This window comes from Primulina huaijiensis, chromosome 9 (genome assembly GCF_012295235.1).
Source record: "Primulina huaijiensis isolate GDHJ02 chromosome 9, ASM1229523v2, whole genome shotgun sequence".
Taxonomy (NCBI): domain Eukaryota; kingdom Viridiplantae; phylum Streptophyta; class Magnoliopsida; order Lamiales; family Gesneriaceae; genus Primulina; species Primulina huaijiensis.
Genome location: NC_133314.1, coordinates 16,878,922 through 16,896,202, shown reverse-complemented (window position 1 = coordinate 16,896,202; position 17,281 = coordinate 16,878,922). Strand labels below are relative to the sequence as shown.

The following is a 17,281-nucleotide window of genomic DNA, read 5'->3' as shown; positions in this document are numbered from 1 at the left end:
GATTCGAGATTTAATTATAACAATAAGATTTAAAATAAGAAAAAAAATTTAATAATATTTTTAATATATAAAAGACAATATGTTAGAGTAGGTTCAAAAAATAGGTATGTATTAGGATTAACTTAGTTAAAGAGTCCTAGTATTGAAGGGTACTTAATCTTACGATTAGGATTAAAATTGAAACAAAGTAGGGCTATCTATACAACCACTCTTTTTAATGAACACAACACACACAGACAATATATATATATATTTTCTCAACACACCCGCAAATACATCAAAATCTTTGTAATCTTCTGCTTTTTCGCTAATATACGCAGATTTAATCCTCTTCCCGTCTCGTTTGCTGCGTACCAGGCCAAGGATTTCTGGAGGAAATAGATGACATTTGGTTTTTTTTTTTTTTCTCTAGAATATTCGACGCACTTGTTTTTTAGACCCTGAAACGATAGCATAACTAAAGGCGGCGTGTGCAAGGGATTAGGGTTTTTCCTTAACACGGAAGACAATTTTGGGTATAGTTTCCCTATATTATATTTTATTCAGCGCGTTGGTTTCGGTCTATTTTTTTTAAGTTTTTTGGGGTATTATACGACTGTTTCCGAGTTTTGATAAACTTCCGTGCTGATCGACTGTTCGAATTCCTGGATTATTTTGGGATTTCTCGTTGTGGTTTGGTGGATTCTAGGGTCTAGGGTTTGGTTCTCATGCGTTTTCTCACGTGGGTATAGATTTATTTTGAAGAATTTGATCTATTTTGGCATTCCTTGTGCATGGAGTGGGGTAATATTTAACGGGGTTTGTTGAATTTGCTTTTTATTGATGTATGAGTGTCTTCCTGGCTTGTTTTCCTGGAGCATGGAGGACATTCGAAGCTGCTACTTTTAATGCTGTTTCTGGGCAGTTGAAACGTGATTGAGTTTTGGTGGTTTTTGTTTTGTTAAGTTGAATGTTCTGTTTGGGCTGATAGAATATTATAAATTGTACAGAGCGAGAAGAAACCCTAGATACCCCTGTATAGGACGGTTCAAATTCTTTGATTCTAATACCAGTTTGTTGGAGCATTATATTTGGTGTCTTTAACTTGCATTTTGGGGATCCTGGCTATTAAATTTTGGAGCTGGGCATTAGGCTGTTGACAGAAGAAAAGGTGAATTTAGGGAATTAGCAATATAGAATAAAGTCTAGACCGACTACGGTCAATTTTGTTTGGGTGCGGATAAGCTGTGCTAAATTGGTGTTGGCACATGGCTGCGGAAGGGTGGTAGTTATTCTAAGAGGACGAGTTAATTTTCCTCCCATTTTGTTTTTGTATATGATAATGTTTAGCACTAAGTATGGAAAAAAGTGAGCCGACTTTAGTACCGGAATGGTTGAAAAATTCTGGAAACCAGAGCGGCAGTGGGTCTACTTCGTATTTAGGTATTTTCATCTTAAATAAGAATTTATTTATCCAACTTTTTCAATCTTTTGGATCTACCTATTTTTAATGTTTTTTGTTTTGTTTTAGATGATAAATCTGCACCCAAACTTTCAAGGAACAATTCATTTTTGAGTAGCAATGGTCATGATTTTGGACGATCATCAAGTTCTGAAAGAACGACCTCGTCATATTTCCACCGGAGTTCCAGTAGCAATGGCTCTGGAAATATGAGGTCCTATAATAGTTTTGGCCGAAATCGGCGTGACAGGGATTGGGAGAAAGATAGACATGATTCTCTAGACAAAGACAAGTCAGTGTCTGGGGATAGCTGGCACAGGGGCTTTTCAGATTCATCGGGGAACACCTTTTCTCGTAAATTTGAGTGGGATGGGTTAAGACGATCTCAGTCTGCAATTTCTGGGTCGAATGGGGACACATGGACTAAGAAAGTTGTAACTGATTCAACCAGTGTAGGTGGAAACAACACTAGTGGTTTGCTTACCAAGGGTACTCTTGTTGGCGACGTGAACAAAACGAGATTTGAGAGAAATTTTCCGTCATTAGGAACTGAAGAAAGAGTAGTCATTCCCGAGGTAGGAAGAGTCCCATCTCCGGGCTTAAGTTCTGCAATTCAGAGCTTACCTATTGGTCATGCTGCTGCAGTTGGTGGCGAAAAATGGACATCTGCTTTGGCAGAGGTTCCTGTGTTACTTGGAAGCAATGGAATTGGAATCTCGTCTGTGCAACAGTCTGCTTCCACACAACCTGCCTCGGCCACAACCACCTCTCTCAATATGGCAGAAGCTGTAGCTCAGGGTCCAAGCCGAGCTCCGGTTATGCCTCAGGTAGGTTCCTTTCTCCGTTATAATTGAAGATTTTCGAGTGACTCTGCTAATACACAGTGTTCATTCTGTTACAGATATCTGTTGGAACTCAAAGGCTCGAAGAACTGGCAATTAAACAATCTAGGCAGTTAATTCCAGTCACACCATCCATGCCAAAGACTTTGGTAAGAGTGGGACTGTACTTGTTTTGAAATTTTAGAAATATGTCATGTTTCATATGGTCAGTTGATGTGATCTTTCTTCTAGGTGTATGGGTCAATACCTGTCTCACTGATTTAATTTTTTCTCCCTTTTAGGTAAAAAAAGCTATAATGTTTGTTTCATGATTAACATAATCGGAAGGTTTTTCATTACGATGGAAATATGAGATTATTCACAAGATATGCTTTGATGTCTCATGATTGGAGCAATTTATTTAGTTTTGTGGTCTTATAAAGTTTTCTGTACAAGTTAGATTCAGATTGCTAGAAATAGACATGGCTGGAGGGGGGTCTTGAATTGTTTCTTCTTTTCTTCAACATTGTGCTGTTTTAGAAGTATCTTTTTAAAATTGTCATAATATTCTTGTCATATCATAGTAGATTAAATTGTGGAGTTGATCTTGTACAAATTCGCTCTAGGACAATTTTTATGCTGAAAAAGAAGCCTAAGCTATAGATGGAGAGTTTTCTGTAACATATGATATCTGTTGATGGATATGGAAGTTTGGACGAAACAATCCTAGAGTAGCTCTTTAATTAGGCAATCAAACCATGTAATCGAAAAAGATCAGCAAGATTAATCACTTTTGGCTGCCTTGTGTGTGTTTGTGTGTTTTTTGAAGAGGAAATCTACTCTTGGTAAAACTACATTTATATTAACTATGATTTTTCTTTTAGCACCAGTAGTGAAATATGTAGAACACTCTCTCCTAACTGCCTATTATGCACCTTGGCTAGAATTAGAAATTCGTTAATTGGGAGAAAGAACGAGAAAAGTGGAGACTAGAGTTGTAAGGCTTTGAGCACCCTCACCTGAAAAGAAAAGGAAGCAGATCATAATAAGTGGAATATCATTGAAGAAACAAAAGCCCCTGTACTCTTGGAATGATTTTAGCTCGAAAGTCTTAGAAAATGTACTATGTCCTTAGTTTCGATATTTTTATCGCAGAACAAAATCAGGAACTTTATCGATCGTAGATAGATAGCTATTCGTACATGAATAAATCTGGGGATTGTGGTAGTTGAGGTGAAGTTCCAACTTTTTATTGTATGAGGAAAACATAAACCAATTGGTGTATGTTTTGTACTTGAAGAAGCTTAAAATCTAATATGATCTTATTTTCCCACCCTTTAGGTAAACAGCTTGCTTGAACTTCTTAATGTTTGTTTCTCCTTTTGTTGGCTAGCTGTATTGATGTCATTTGGTGGGTTGCGTTTATTATTCCCTGAATTTATGAACTCAATCACCTGTATTTTATCAGGTATATCCACACGTCGTTTTTCCAAATTCCAATGATGTAGCTAGTTTCAAGCAATTAATATGAGACTATCATTATGTCATAGTGATAAAATCAGTGGTTTGATGGCTGGCTACTTTCTGTGAAAAACGAACCACAATTTTAAACTGATCAGAGTTTCACCATTTACTGTTTCATTAACAATTCTCTCTCTTGAAGTTTAAAAAGAAACTCTTTGGTAAGTTAAATATTTTGCTGTCATTCAACCTTGAAAATCATTCCACTCTGATGTGTTTTGGCTTTAGATGGTTATGTTTCCTTGTCCTCTGGTCAAGATGGTAAAATTGGACTCCTGTGTCTATTTTGTTGTTACGTATGTGTCAACTTTTTCATTGGAAATTCAATATTTCTTTAAAGTGTAATACTTTTCAGCTTCTTATCATGAGTTTACCCTTCTTCTCATCATATTAAAGACTGATTGAATTTTTTTCCTGACGCTCTTTTCTAAGTCCCCGTTGGAGGAAAATTATGTGGACGTGTTCCTTTTATGATTACTATTAAGTTCTCTATAACTCCATGCTTTATATGTATTATGTTCCCACAATTGGAATTGTGGATATCATGTGCCTCATAAGAGTATTCCATCTGATCGAGGAAGTTATTTTTATAAAACTCTAATAATAAATTTTCTATGAAACATAAATAAGTGCCATGACAAGCCACAACCTCTATGAATATTGGATTTCCCATGCTTCAAAGCTGCTAATGAGATTTGCATGCCTGAATTTCTGGTTACGCTTTAATCTTTTTGGTCAGTGCCTAGGTTCTGAAAGACCACTTAAATTAGTTATATTCCCTCTCTTCGTTTGTTGCAGTAGGACCCCTGAATTTGCACGTCGTTTCAAATAATTAGATTGATTTTTATACTGTTAACATCACCATTTGTTCAGAGTCATCCCTCTGTCCATTGATCGACAATAACTGAAACTTCATGTTATTTTTCTCGTGAGCAAGTGTAAACCGTTTTTCGCTGACTGTTAGCAAAAGGTTGGAGATATATGTCTTGTGGATTGTTGATGTCTTTAAACGGATATAGTGACAGATTGCAGCACTTTACAACATGCCTGGTTTTGATTTTCTTGTTTTTAAGACATTGCTTCCAGAAGGGGCCAGGTAGAATGTCACATTTGGAAATATGACGAGTCACTCATATGTCCTTGCATATAACAGAGAGTAAAATTATCTGATAAGCTTGAAGATGGTCATCAACTACTTTTCTTTCTGTTCTTGTGATATTAGTTTGTGAACAGGTACATTTGTCAGAAAGTATTCCCTGAATGAGCTATATAAATTGTGCACATCATATATACTCTTTTTTTTTGTCGAAAAGAGTGGATAGCTCTTAATCATTTGGAACTTTATAACTTTTGGCCATTTACTTTCCATTGGTTTCGCACTATCCGGTTGCAGCATTTCTTGTGAATATTTGTTGAGTATGCTCAACTTTGCTACAGGTTTCAAATCCTTCAGATAAACAGAAAACTAAATTGGGCCAGCAGCAGCATCCCATAACTTCACTTCCCATTAATAACTCGAAAGGTGATATGTATAAGTCATCAAATGCGGGGAAACTCCATGTTCTCAAGCCATCACGAGAGAAAAATGGGGTTGCTCCTGTTGTGAAGGACAATTCGATTCCAACAAGTGGTATCAATGCAGTAATTTCTACACTTCCCACTGCTCCATCTGTTGCTGGTGCTGTAGCAGCCAAGGGCTCACAAAACATCCCAGCCCTGAACCGTAAGCCTGTATTAACTGTGCTGGAGAAGCGAACCACCTCTCAAGCTCAAAGTCGAAAAGAATTTTTCAACCTTGTGCGAAAGAAATCTATGGCGATCTCCACTTCTGTTACTGATACTGATACTGAGAACTTTTCCTCAGTTATGGACACTGGGACTGCTGTATCCCCGCCACCTTCAGAAACTTCTGAAAAGGAGGATGTACCTGCTCCTAATACTTCTCAGATTGATGATGCTCAATCAAGTGCAAACCTGAGTGATGACCTTTTGTCTGAGAAAAGAGCTGATGTGACTTGCATTGATGATACTTGTATTGTGCCGAAGTACTTAGGCAATGGAAAGAACCCTAGCATGGATCCTTTATTTTCAGAGGAGGAAGAGGCTGCCTTTCTACGCTCTTTGGGTTGGGAGGAAAATTCAGATGAGGGTGGACTTACCGAAGAAGAAATAAGTGCTTTCTTAAAAGATGCGACTAAGGTATATAATACAACCTCGATTCGGATATATTACTTTGTGGTTTATTTATTATAAAATTTGTCATATTTGTTGTCACTGAAAAATGCTCTTCGTTTCATTATGCAGTACAACTCAAAACCAGCTCTGAGAATACTTGAAGTAGTGCAGCCCAAATCTATTGCATCATTAGACTCCCAAATTACTGGAATTTCTCCTGGATTGAGTTCTTCTGATGCTAAGCTGGAATCTTGATCTGCTAAACGCGGTTTGTTTGACTGAAAATCTTATGTTGATCGAGAAGATGAGTTGTTGTGCTTCTTGGTTCTTTTTTTCTGATATTCAGTGCTGGTTGGGGATATGCTGTAAAAAAAGGAAGGTGGGTTGATATTTTTTGTCTTTCACAGAAGTGGAATAGGAATAAATTTCCGATGATCAAGTCCTACAATCACTCTTGATGACGTTGTTTTCACGGTGTGGGTTTTAGACTATTTATGGTCATAAGCACAGAGATAGAATAGGTTTTAATCTATAAAACTACTCGACGACATTGCTTGTTTGCAAAGTCTGGGTCTTTACAGTTTTGTGGTTAAATGACGAACAGGGAATTTTTTTGAACAGATATTCACCCTTTCTTTTGGTTGATTAAAGATGAAAAGAATCAAGATTACGCACATGTTCTTTCTTAATTTTTATTCACTCATATATTTCTGAGCTTGTGCTTTTTTTCAGCCATTTGAATGCTTGGGTAAACCATGGGATTTTTCTTGAAGAATGATTGATCGGTTGTCTGTTTCAAGCAGCTGTCGTAATTAGTTCCAAAAAATTGAGTGTTCAATTTATTTAATTGCAAGTTCTTCCAATTATCGAGAAGAATTCGTCGCGTAATATTTTATGATTTAAAATATTAGAATTATAATGTTAATTTTTATTTTAATTTATTGATGTTATGTAAATACATGTTGATAAGTGGCACAAATCGTTGCAATTATTAGACATGCCATGGTAATAATTATAATAAAATAAATGTGGGTAATCTATTCTATTTTATTAAATTTGATAACATGATAGTAACCAATGAAGAAGGAAATCAATTTTTTCTTTCAATTTTATCTTTATATGATACTAATATTAAATTTTTTTAAAAAAATTTCAACACACTTTTGTTTTTATTTTTTTATTTCAACAATTCAAATATCAATTTAGTCCATCCATAATTTATCAAATTTCATTTTAGTCCATCGATAATGATAAAAAAGACTGTACACACACGTATCACGAGTGGTTCGCTTTTGCAACCTCTCTTATAGTCTTACTAACTCCACAAAATCTTGTCAACTGCCCACCTTTTTTTTTATATACATATATCGTGTATATCTAATTTCAAATTTTCAAAAGTAACAATCCAAATTTAATGAAAAATTTTCACGTCTACATAAAAATTCCAGTGATTCGTCTCACAAATATTGAAAGATAGATTACCATATTTCCTTTCTAATCTAACCATTGAGCTCAATTTCACATCAAATTGGCGTCGTCCTCGCGTACCTCACTACATCGACCAAGGTGATGTCCTAATTTTTTTCACCATGTTCTCTCCATTAGTACGCACGTCCTCCAACTGCTTAATGCAGTTTCTAATAATAATAGTAAAAAACACTGTGTTAGGTTGCTATTTTATTTGGCAATAGGTCGCTTTTCAAATGTATTTTTATTATTTGAAAAAAGCATAATCATAATTTCAAATACACATCTTGCTTATTTATATAGTACTTCATGTTATTTAGGATGAATTTCAAATCCATTCAATAATAAAGTCATTTGAAATTCATTCTACTTTGTGTAACTAATGTGTAAATAAGAAAGATATGAATTTAAGATTTGAACTTTTGTTTCATAAGTAACAAGTTTAGTGATGACTAAATTAATTCGAGGGAATATCAAACTTCCATGGCAACTAGGTATATTGAATGCTTGATTTTATATTAGATTTTTCAACTGCTGATATAGTGCATTTGTCATTAATTTATCATTCTTTGGAATATAATTAGCCACAACATGGATTTACAGCATAATTTCTTCCTGACTTTGAAGTGTTTTAATATTAGTAACATTTTCAATTTCTGTAGCAGCAATTATAAATGCTTTTATCGTCGATTAAAAAGTAAAAATACAACTGTTGCTGAATATAGACTCCTAAACTTCTTGGTTGTAAACGATTAATATTTAACATGTGACCGTATATTCTTACAACTCAAGAAAGAATCTTCGAAATGATGTATTTTAGTTATAGAAAAACAAAAATAGTGGATGCAAATTTACGTTCGATGCAAAAAAAAAAAAAAAATCTTCGAATTATTTGTTGTTATACATAATATAGTCGATCGGATCCATATCTGACCCAGATTATTAACATACCCAAGGACATTTACAAAGGTAATGAGCCTAAGACTGATACAATTGATCTAAAGAAGGAGTCAGTACTTTGATCGGAATCCGAACTACTCTCTGTTCGGTAAGAGCCCCTCAAAATGATATTACTCGAGCAACCAAACTCAAGGCACACCGACCCAAGTAAAAATTCTAATGGCATGAATGAAGTTTGTTCCATGTAAAACTCATGAACCAAATCTTTTCTGATAAGGAAAAAATCCTGAATAATTCGGAATATATCTTGAAAATTCATAAATTACTAAATATAAGATAAGATAAGATCAGAACAAATATAATATTTTAGGAAACTTTTCTGACTAGATTTATTCTCATACAGGTTATCTAGATCTACTCGACCCTATAAATACCAGATATTCCATATGATTTTATATATTCACTCATTGCTTACACGAGCACTACTCATATCACACGCTTAAGTTTTCTCTCTAGTGACTTAAGAATCGGGAGGGCTAAGATGGAAACACTTACGACACCTTCTAACTATTGTTCGTCCGTGCAGATCCATCCTCATATTTTGCTCGGCCCGTTATCGCACTGAAGCTCTGCTCGACATATATCAGGATAACAAAGAATATTTGGCTCGTCAGACCGAACTTTAGGTACGTTAAATTTTTGGTAAGATCAATTGGCGCCATCTTTGAAAAATTGAAGAGGAAAAAGATAAGATGGATAGAGGACGAAGAAGACGGGGAGGTTGTGGAAGAGGTTGTAGAATCAACCAAAAAAACGACAATGAAGCAAGTATCAACAACACTAGAGTCATGAGAATAATCCTCCACCACCTTCTCATTTTGATATTGCGCAGCTCACCCAGCCGATCATCGCCATCGTCAAACAAGTGTTAATGCAAAAGCAAGGAAACAATCCAACATAGAGCCTTCCCCAAATCAGAACGAGGTCATCAAAGAGATAAAAAGACTTAGAGATGAGATGCAACGTCTAAGAGAGGCCCGGGAGGCTCGTCTTCCTCCGTCGCCTCAAGCTGTTCCCTTCTCTCCGGAAGTCCTAGCAACCGAGCTCCCCAAACATTTCCTATTTCCCAACATAAAAGGAATACAATGGTAAAGTGGATCTGGAAGAGCACCTCTCTCGATTTGAAAATGCTGCCCTATTACATCAGTATGCCAACTTCATCAAGTGTCAAGTCTTTCTCAACACCCTAGCAAGGGTAGCACAACAATGGTTCAACCTATTGAGCCAAGAAATATCCGAAATTCCAAGACTTCAACAGGTTCTTCCTACGCATATTCGCCAGTAGCAAGAAGCAACCACTGACCACTTTGAGCTTGTTCGGTATGAAACGAAAAGAAAATGAGAGTCTATGTGTTTACCTTCAAAGATTTAATGCAAAGGTGGTATAGGTTCCCTCTGCCACACCAGACTTTCTAATCAACACTTTTATCCAGGGATTGAGGCTAGGAAATCTCTTTAATACGCTCGTGAAAAAACCACCCACCAGTTTTGAAAACTTGCTTGTAAAATGAGAAGAATACATTAATTGTTATAACGTTGAATGGAATATTTTAAACTATTTCACCTAAAAATTGGACCAAGACTCGCGCATAACAACTAGGAAAAAGGCTGGAAACGAGATAGTTTTCTTCATATCTAGGGCATGAATAATGTCACAGGGACTTGGGGAAAGAGTTGATGAGCTAGCCGCCTTGCTTCCTGGCGACTGAAGGTGGTGCGGCGGTGACTGGAGCTGAAGCAAAGGCAGCCGATGAGAAATATGCTGGGGCTGTATCCCATTAAAACTAAGCTTGCCAAAAGTGTACCAATTTCATACTTTTCATTCTTAGCAAACCTCTTTTCGAGGTCCTTAAGGAATTCCTTAGCTGTAGCAATATCGCTAGACATTATGCCATGAATATTTTCAGAATGAATTTCTTCATGATCATCATACATGCGATTCGATATGTCTCACCTTTCAAACTCACTCTTTTAATCAGAGGTACTCTTATCTGTATAGCGGAAGAAAAATCAACTCTTATCGCAAGATCCAAATTCATGACTCCGAGAACTACTAATAAATTATCTTGCCACGACTTAAAATTTGAGCTATTTAACATAGAAATAAATTTAATGTTGGAATGATTATTTGTAAAAGTCAAATCTGAACAGAGTACAAAAATGATAATGTACATGCTCAACCAAAATATCCAAATAAAATAATCAATAAATTCAAAAACGTAAACCTCATAATATGATATCGAGCACTCCATTAATTTTTATCTTTGGACAAAAGATATACTTCTAAGTTATATCCTAGTGCGGCAGTCAAACACTGGTAATAACTATCATGTCAAATAATAACCTTCTTTTTGGCCGATTTGTTATTTACATGAAAAATCGAACAATTATCATATGTTTACCGCCACAAGTACAAATGTAATTATATTAAATATTGAACTTCCTTTGGGTCGAACAATATCGATATAGATTATATACACCCAAAAAACTTTTATATTTTAAAATAAATTAATTTCCATAAAAGTTGTCCCTTTGACGACATTTTATTTTAATCAATCAATTTTAAAAATACATACAACCTTATCATTATTTTAATAATTGAAAATTTAAACTAAATCGAATGAAGTTGAACAATAAAAAAAAAACAAAAACAAAACTACGAGTGCAGTGGTGCGCTAAAGTTGTGCTCTCGTGCACTTGTGCCTGCCCAGTGGTGCACAGGCGCACCCAACATGGGGCCCCCCACGAACTCATCTCTGTCTTGGTATCCGAAAAATCTTGATCTGCACGAATTACTGATTTTTCAACGCTGAAACGTTGTAGAAACGGTACGACGGCCTTGTAGTTTCGAATTTCTAAAGATGTTTTTTGAAAAAAAAATTGAATCCTAATTCGAAATTATCAACCTAAATCCATGAAAATTTGTTTCAACTAAAATTCTTTTCCAGAGCTGAATATATCAAAAAGTTTCAACTAAATTTTTTTTTTTCAGATCTGGATCCAAATATTATACTTAAATTTTAAACAAATCTCACTGATTCAACATGAATGACTCTAATACCACTTGTTGGGGAAAATCCATATAACCACATAATCAATTTTACTAAATCAATAAGAATTTGACTGAAAATCTTAAATAGAAGCGTACCTGAATTCATAATCCTTAATCCATAGAATGATTCTTGATCTTTCAGATCTATGTGTTCTTCTTTGAGAGAATTCTTTAGTTTTCTCTTCAGAACTATTTTCTATTATGAGAGTAAAAAATAAAGAACATGATATCGCACGATCCAGGAACCATGACCATTATATAAATAATGTCAATCATTAATTTATGTTATTTCTGTATTAGCCAATCGTAAAAACAAAAGTTATACTTTCGTATATACACATAAAAGCCCACAACCTATCAGATACATTAAAGTCCATCAACCAAAACCTTAACGGATAGTTTTGAGTTTCATCTTAACATACACATCACATTATAATTCACTTATAAGCTCATATAACGAGTCAAATTGGCAAGCAAAGATAGGGCAGATGATTAACCTGCTGAGGTTTCTCATGTGCGCCCGAACTATTACCGAGACAGGTAATAACAACTTGGAGAAATGACCTCTTTAATTTACGCTGTTGCTTGATTACATTACTATCATCTTTTCACTTCGTTATTTCACCGCTGATAGGATAAGCCGACAATGGGATCAAGATTTCATCCAGAAGTTGTCGATCAGAGCTATTGATCTTCGATAAAGATGCTCTGCAATCGACTCCAAAGTCTGTATTTGGTTCCTAGCTCCCATGTCTAAGCTTAAATCTCATTCCCAACTAACCTTATAAATGTAGTTTGAAATCCCAATCAGTTTGTCCGAAGACCTGTTTCCAATCACAATCTGTCTTGTGTGAATCTGGTTCTTCGGGGTAAACTCTGATTAGTTAAGAATCATGTCATGCTTGTGTTTTTGTGTACTTCAATTCGGTCTGAATCCGTAATCTCTATGGTTATTTGGTTGTAGTGTAAGTAGTATGATACGTTATTGAAATATTGAGAGAAGAGCCTGGAAAACGACAGGAAAGCACACGAATTCCCTCTGAACGAAGCAAAGAATAAAGAAGCACACTTTGTTAAAAAAAGATTTAATTTTTCTTTCATTTCATTACAAACCCAATGGAAAGAAGCTGCATTATCTTCACGATGATAGGAATCGCGGCATATTTCGTACTTCAAATCCCAGAAATCCAGAAAAGAAATGATAAAAGAAGAACAATAAGAGAGAAATTGACGATGGTAGATGAAGCATTAGCGGAAGCAGAGGAAAGAGTGAGGATCTATGAAGAAAGACATGATCGGATTCTTAATCAGATTTGCTCTTATTACATGATGAATCAAAATCTCGAAGAATCATTGATCGGAGCTAAAGACGCCATGAATGAAGCTCTGGAGTTTGCTGTTGCTCTCAGGATACTGAAATTGGAGATTACATCTTCATTCTCTTGATTCTTTTCCTTTTTTTAAAAAAATAAAATAAAAATATATATATATATATATATTATAATTTATTTTATTGACATCTTCATTTTATTTACTCGAAATTATTTATGATTGAGATCTAATTAATACTATACCGCAAGCAATTATTCATGAAATTTCAAGAATGAGCAATTTACTAAAATTTATATCATGAAGCAAACTAATGGTTTATGTAACATGATACTCTTGGATGCACAAATCCATTTGATCTATTATTTCAATAGAAAGAAACACTTCATTCCCTTTAAAATATTGAATATTTCGACAATACTAAGTAACATTTGCCATGATATAATTAAAAATAAATAAAAACACACGTCAAACTTAAATTTATATAAATTTTATTATTAACATGATTTGATCGTACCTCTCATTTTGGGAAATTACAATAATGAAAAATATATATACATAAAATTGATCTCTTGAATATTCATGATGAATGTTGTGAAAAAGTAAAAATTTACGGTAAAAAAGTAAAAATCTCAAACTCTCAAAATTATCACACTACACACTTTATAATATTTTTCTCTCAACTCAATTGTGATTTTCTTCACAAATGAGAGATCTATTTATAGAAAATTTTTACAAATAATCCAAAAATAAAATACATCATTACCTACATCATCACACACTAATTTTCAATATTCAACACCTAATTTTACCTAATTTTCAACATTCAACATTCACATTTTCAACACAAATATTTAACACATTTTTAAATAATTTTTCAACACTCCCCCTTGTGATGATGATCATAATGATTGTATACATTACGTGTTTTTATACTGCCTCGTTAAAAACCTTACTAGGAAAAACCCATTGGGATAAAAACCATAGTAAGGGAAAAAGAGTGCAGTCACGTAAACTCCCCCTCATGTTGACACGAACAATTCTTCACAAATTTCGTAGATTGCGCATCCCAATATTATATATGTGCTTTCTGAATATTGTCGTAGGAAGTGCCTTTGTGAAGAGATCTGATGAGTTTTCACTTGATTGAATGTGACGAACATCAATACATTTATTCTTCTCAAGCTCCTTGGTGAATGCGAAGAACTTAGGAGGAATATGTTTAGTTCTGTCGCTTTTTATGTATCCTTCTTTCATTTGAGCAACACATGCAGCATTATCTTCATATAGTATCACAGGCTTCTCGTCGAATGATAATCCGCATGAGATTTGGATATGTTGAGTCATTGATTTTAACCACACACATTCACGGCTTGCTTCATGTAGTGCAATAATCTCGGCATGATTTGATGAAGTTGTTACAAGTGTTTGTTTCTGTGAACGCCAAGAAATTGCAGTGCCTCCACGAGTAAATACATATCCAGTTTGAGAACGTGCTTTGTGTGGATCAGATAAGTATCCAGCATCGGCATAACCAATTATACTTGGATTAGCATCTTTTGAATACAAAAGTCCCAAGTCTGTCGTTCCTCGTAGATAACGGAATATATGTTTAATTCCGTTCCAATGTCTCTTTGTTGGATATGTGCTAAATCTTGCCAATAAATTTACGGCAAAAGATATATCAGGCCTTGTACAATTTGTAAGATACATAAGGGCACCGATAGCACTTAGATATGGTACTTCTGGACCAAGAATATCTTCATCATCTTCACATGGACGGAATGGATCCTTTTCTATGTTTAATGATCTAACAACCATTGGAGTACTTAAAGGATTTGATTTGTCCATATTAAAACGTTTAAGGATCTTTTCTGTATAATTTGTCTGGTGAACAAATATTCCACATTCTTTTTGTTCAATTTGTAAACCCAGACAATACTTGGTTTTTCCAAGATCCTTCATTTCAAATTCTTCTTTCAAGTATGACACAACTTCTTGAATTTCCTTATTTGTTCCAATGATGTTTAAATCATCAACATATACAGCAATAATTACGCATCCGGATGTTGTTTTCTTAATGAAAACACAAGGGCATATTGAATTATTTACATATCCCTTTTTCATCAAGTGATCACTTAGCCTATTATACCACATTCTGCCGGATTGCTTCAACCCATATAATGATCTTAGTAATTTCACAGAATAACATTCTCTGGGTTTTGAACTTTGTGCTTCAGGCATCTTAAATCCTTCAGGGATTTTCATATATATATTACTATCAAGTGATCCATATAAGTAGGCTGTAACAACATCCATAAGACGCATTTCTAAATTTTCAGATACTGCCAAGCTAATCAAATACCGAAACGTAATTGCATCCATCACAGGAGAATACGTTTCTTCATAATCAATTCCAGGCCTTTGAGAAAAACCTTGTGCAACAAGTCGAGCTTTATATCTTACTATTTCATTTTTCTCATTTCGCTTTCGAATAAAAACCCATTTGTATCCAACAGGTTTTACACCTTCAGGTGTAAGGACTATAGGTCCAAAAACATTACGTTTATTTAGCGAATCCAATTCAACCTGGATGGCATCTTTCCATTTTATCCAATCCTGCCGATTTTTACATTCACCAAAAGATTTTGGTTCATGATCTTCATTATCATTTATGATGTCGATTGCCACATTATAAGAAAATATATCATCAATTTCTTCTATATCTTTTCGGTTCCATATTTTTCCAGTATTAATATAATTGATAGAGATTTCATGATTCTCGTCAGTTTGTGGTTCTGACAAAACATTTTCATCATCATGTGTTTCTTCAGGAACATCATTCTCTATTTTGTGATCATTATGTGTTTCTTCAGGAACATCATTCTCTATTTTGTGATCATTGTGTTTCTCTATGAATTTTCTTTTTCGAGGATTTTTATCCTTGGAACCAACTGGCCTTCCACGCTTCAGGCGTTTAATGACATCATGACTATCTTCAATTTGTTTCTTCGGAATTTCAATTCGAGCAGGGGCATTTGCAGCATGTATATATGATTTAGTTACCCCTTTTGTGTCTGCAAATGCATCTGGTATTTGATTTGCTATTCTTTGCAAGTGCACAATTTGCTGTACATCTTTTTCACATTGTTTTGTTCTTGGATCCAGATGTAACAATGATGATACATACCATGTAATTTCTTTTTCGGTATGTTTCTGTTCTCCCCCTAACATTGGGAAGATTTCCTCATTAAAATGACAATCAGCAAAACGTGCTGTGAACACGTCGCCTGTCTGTGGTTCAAGATATCGAATGATCGATGGACTATCATAACCAATATAAATTCCAATCTTTCTTTGAGGTCCCATTTTCTTTCGTTGAGGTGGTGCAATAGGCACATACACCATACATCCAAAAATTCTCAGATGAGAAATGTCTGGTTCTTTACCAAATGCAAGCTGCAATGGGGAGTATTTATGATATGCACTTGGTCTGATGCGAATTAATGAAGCAGCATGTAAAATTGCATGTCCCCATATAGAAATAGGGAGCTTTGTTTTCATAATCATTGGTCTAGCAATCATTTGCAGACGTTTAATCAATGATTCAGCCAATCCATTTTGAGTATGTACATGAGCAACAGGATGCTCAACAATGATTCCCATAGACATACAATAATCATTGAAAGTCTGGGAAGTAAATTCACCAGCATTATCAAGTCTAATTTTCTTGATTGTATAATCGGGAAATTGATTCCTCAATTTTATTATTTGAGCAAGTAATCTTGCAAATGCAACATTTCGAGTTGACAATAAACATACATGTGACCATCTGCTGGAGGCATCAATCAATACCATAAAGTATCTGAATGGTCCACATGGTGGATGGATTGGTCCACAAATATCACCCTGAATACGTTCAAGAAACATTGGTGATTCAGTTTGGATTTTGGCTGGTGATGGTCTTATAATAAGTTTTCCAAGAGAACATGCTTTACATTGAAACTTATTATTCTGAAAGATCTTCTGGTCTTTCAATGGATGACCATGTGTATTTTCTATAATTCTTCGCATCATTGTTGAACCAGGATGTCCTAATCGATCATGCCAATTGGTTAATATTGAAGAATTATCAATTACCATGTTTGATTCAATGGGACGTATATGTGTATAATGCAATCCAGTAGGGAGCATTGGTAGTTTTTCAATCACATATTTCTTTCCTGATTTATATGTGGTAAGACACATATATTTCTCATTCCCTTCATTCATTGTTTGAGTATCATACCCATGGGAATATATATCATTAAAACTCAACAAATTTCTTTTCGATTGTGGTGAATATAAAGCATCATTGATCAAAAATTTTGTACCATTAGGTAACAAAAATTGTGCTTTACCACATCCTTTAATCAAGTCTACAGGACCTGATATTGTATTCACCGTTGTTTTTGTTGGTTTTAGTTCCAAGAAATATCTTTTATCTCGGAGGATAGTGTGCGTTGTACCACTATC

The 17,281-nt window shown here is 34.7% G+C and overlaps 1 protein-coding gene across 1 annotated transcript; it reads left to right on the top strand.

Annotated features, from left to right (window-relative positions):
* Window positions 1-240: 240 nt before the first annotated feature.
* Window positions 241-6,632, top strand: LOC140984293 (uncharacterized). Its single transcript, XM_073451592.1, has 5 exons — window positions 241-1,422; window positions 1,511-2,268; window positions 2,343-2,432; window positions 5,221-5,982; window positions 6,088-6,632. The coding sequence occupies exons 1-5, from the start codon at window positions 1,338-1,340 to the stop codon at window positions 6,211-6,213; spliced, it is 1,821 nt and encodes a 606-aa protein (XP_073307693.1). The 5' UTR covers window positions 241-1,337; the 3' UTR covers window positions 6,214-6,632.
* Window positions 6,633-17,281: the final 10,649 nt, after the last annotated feature.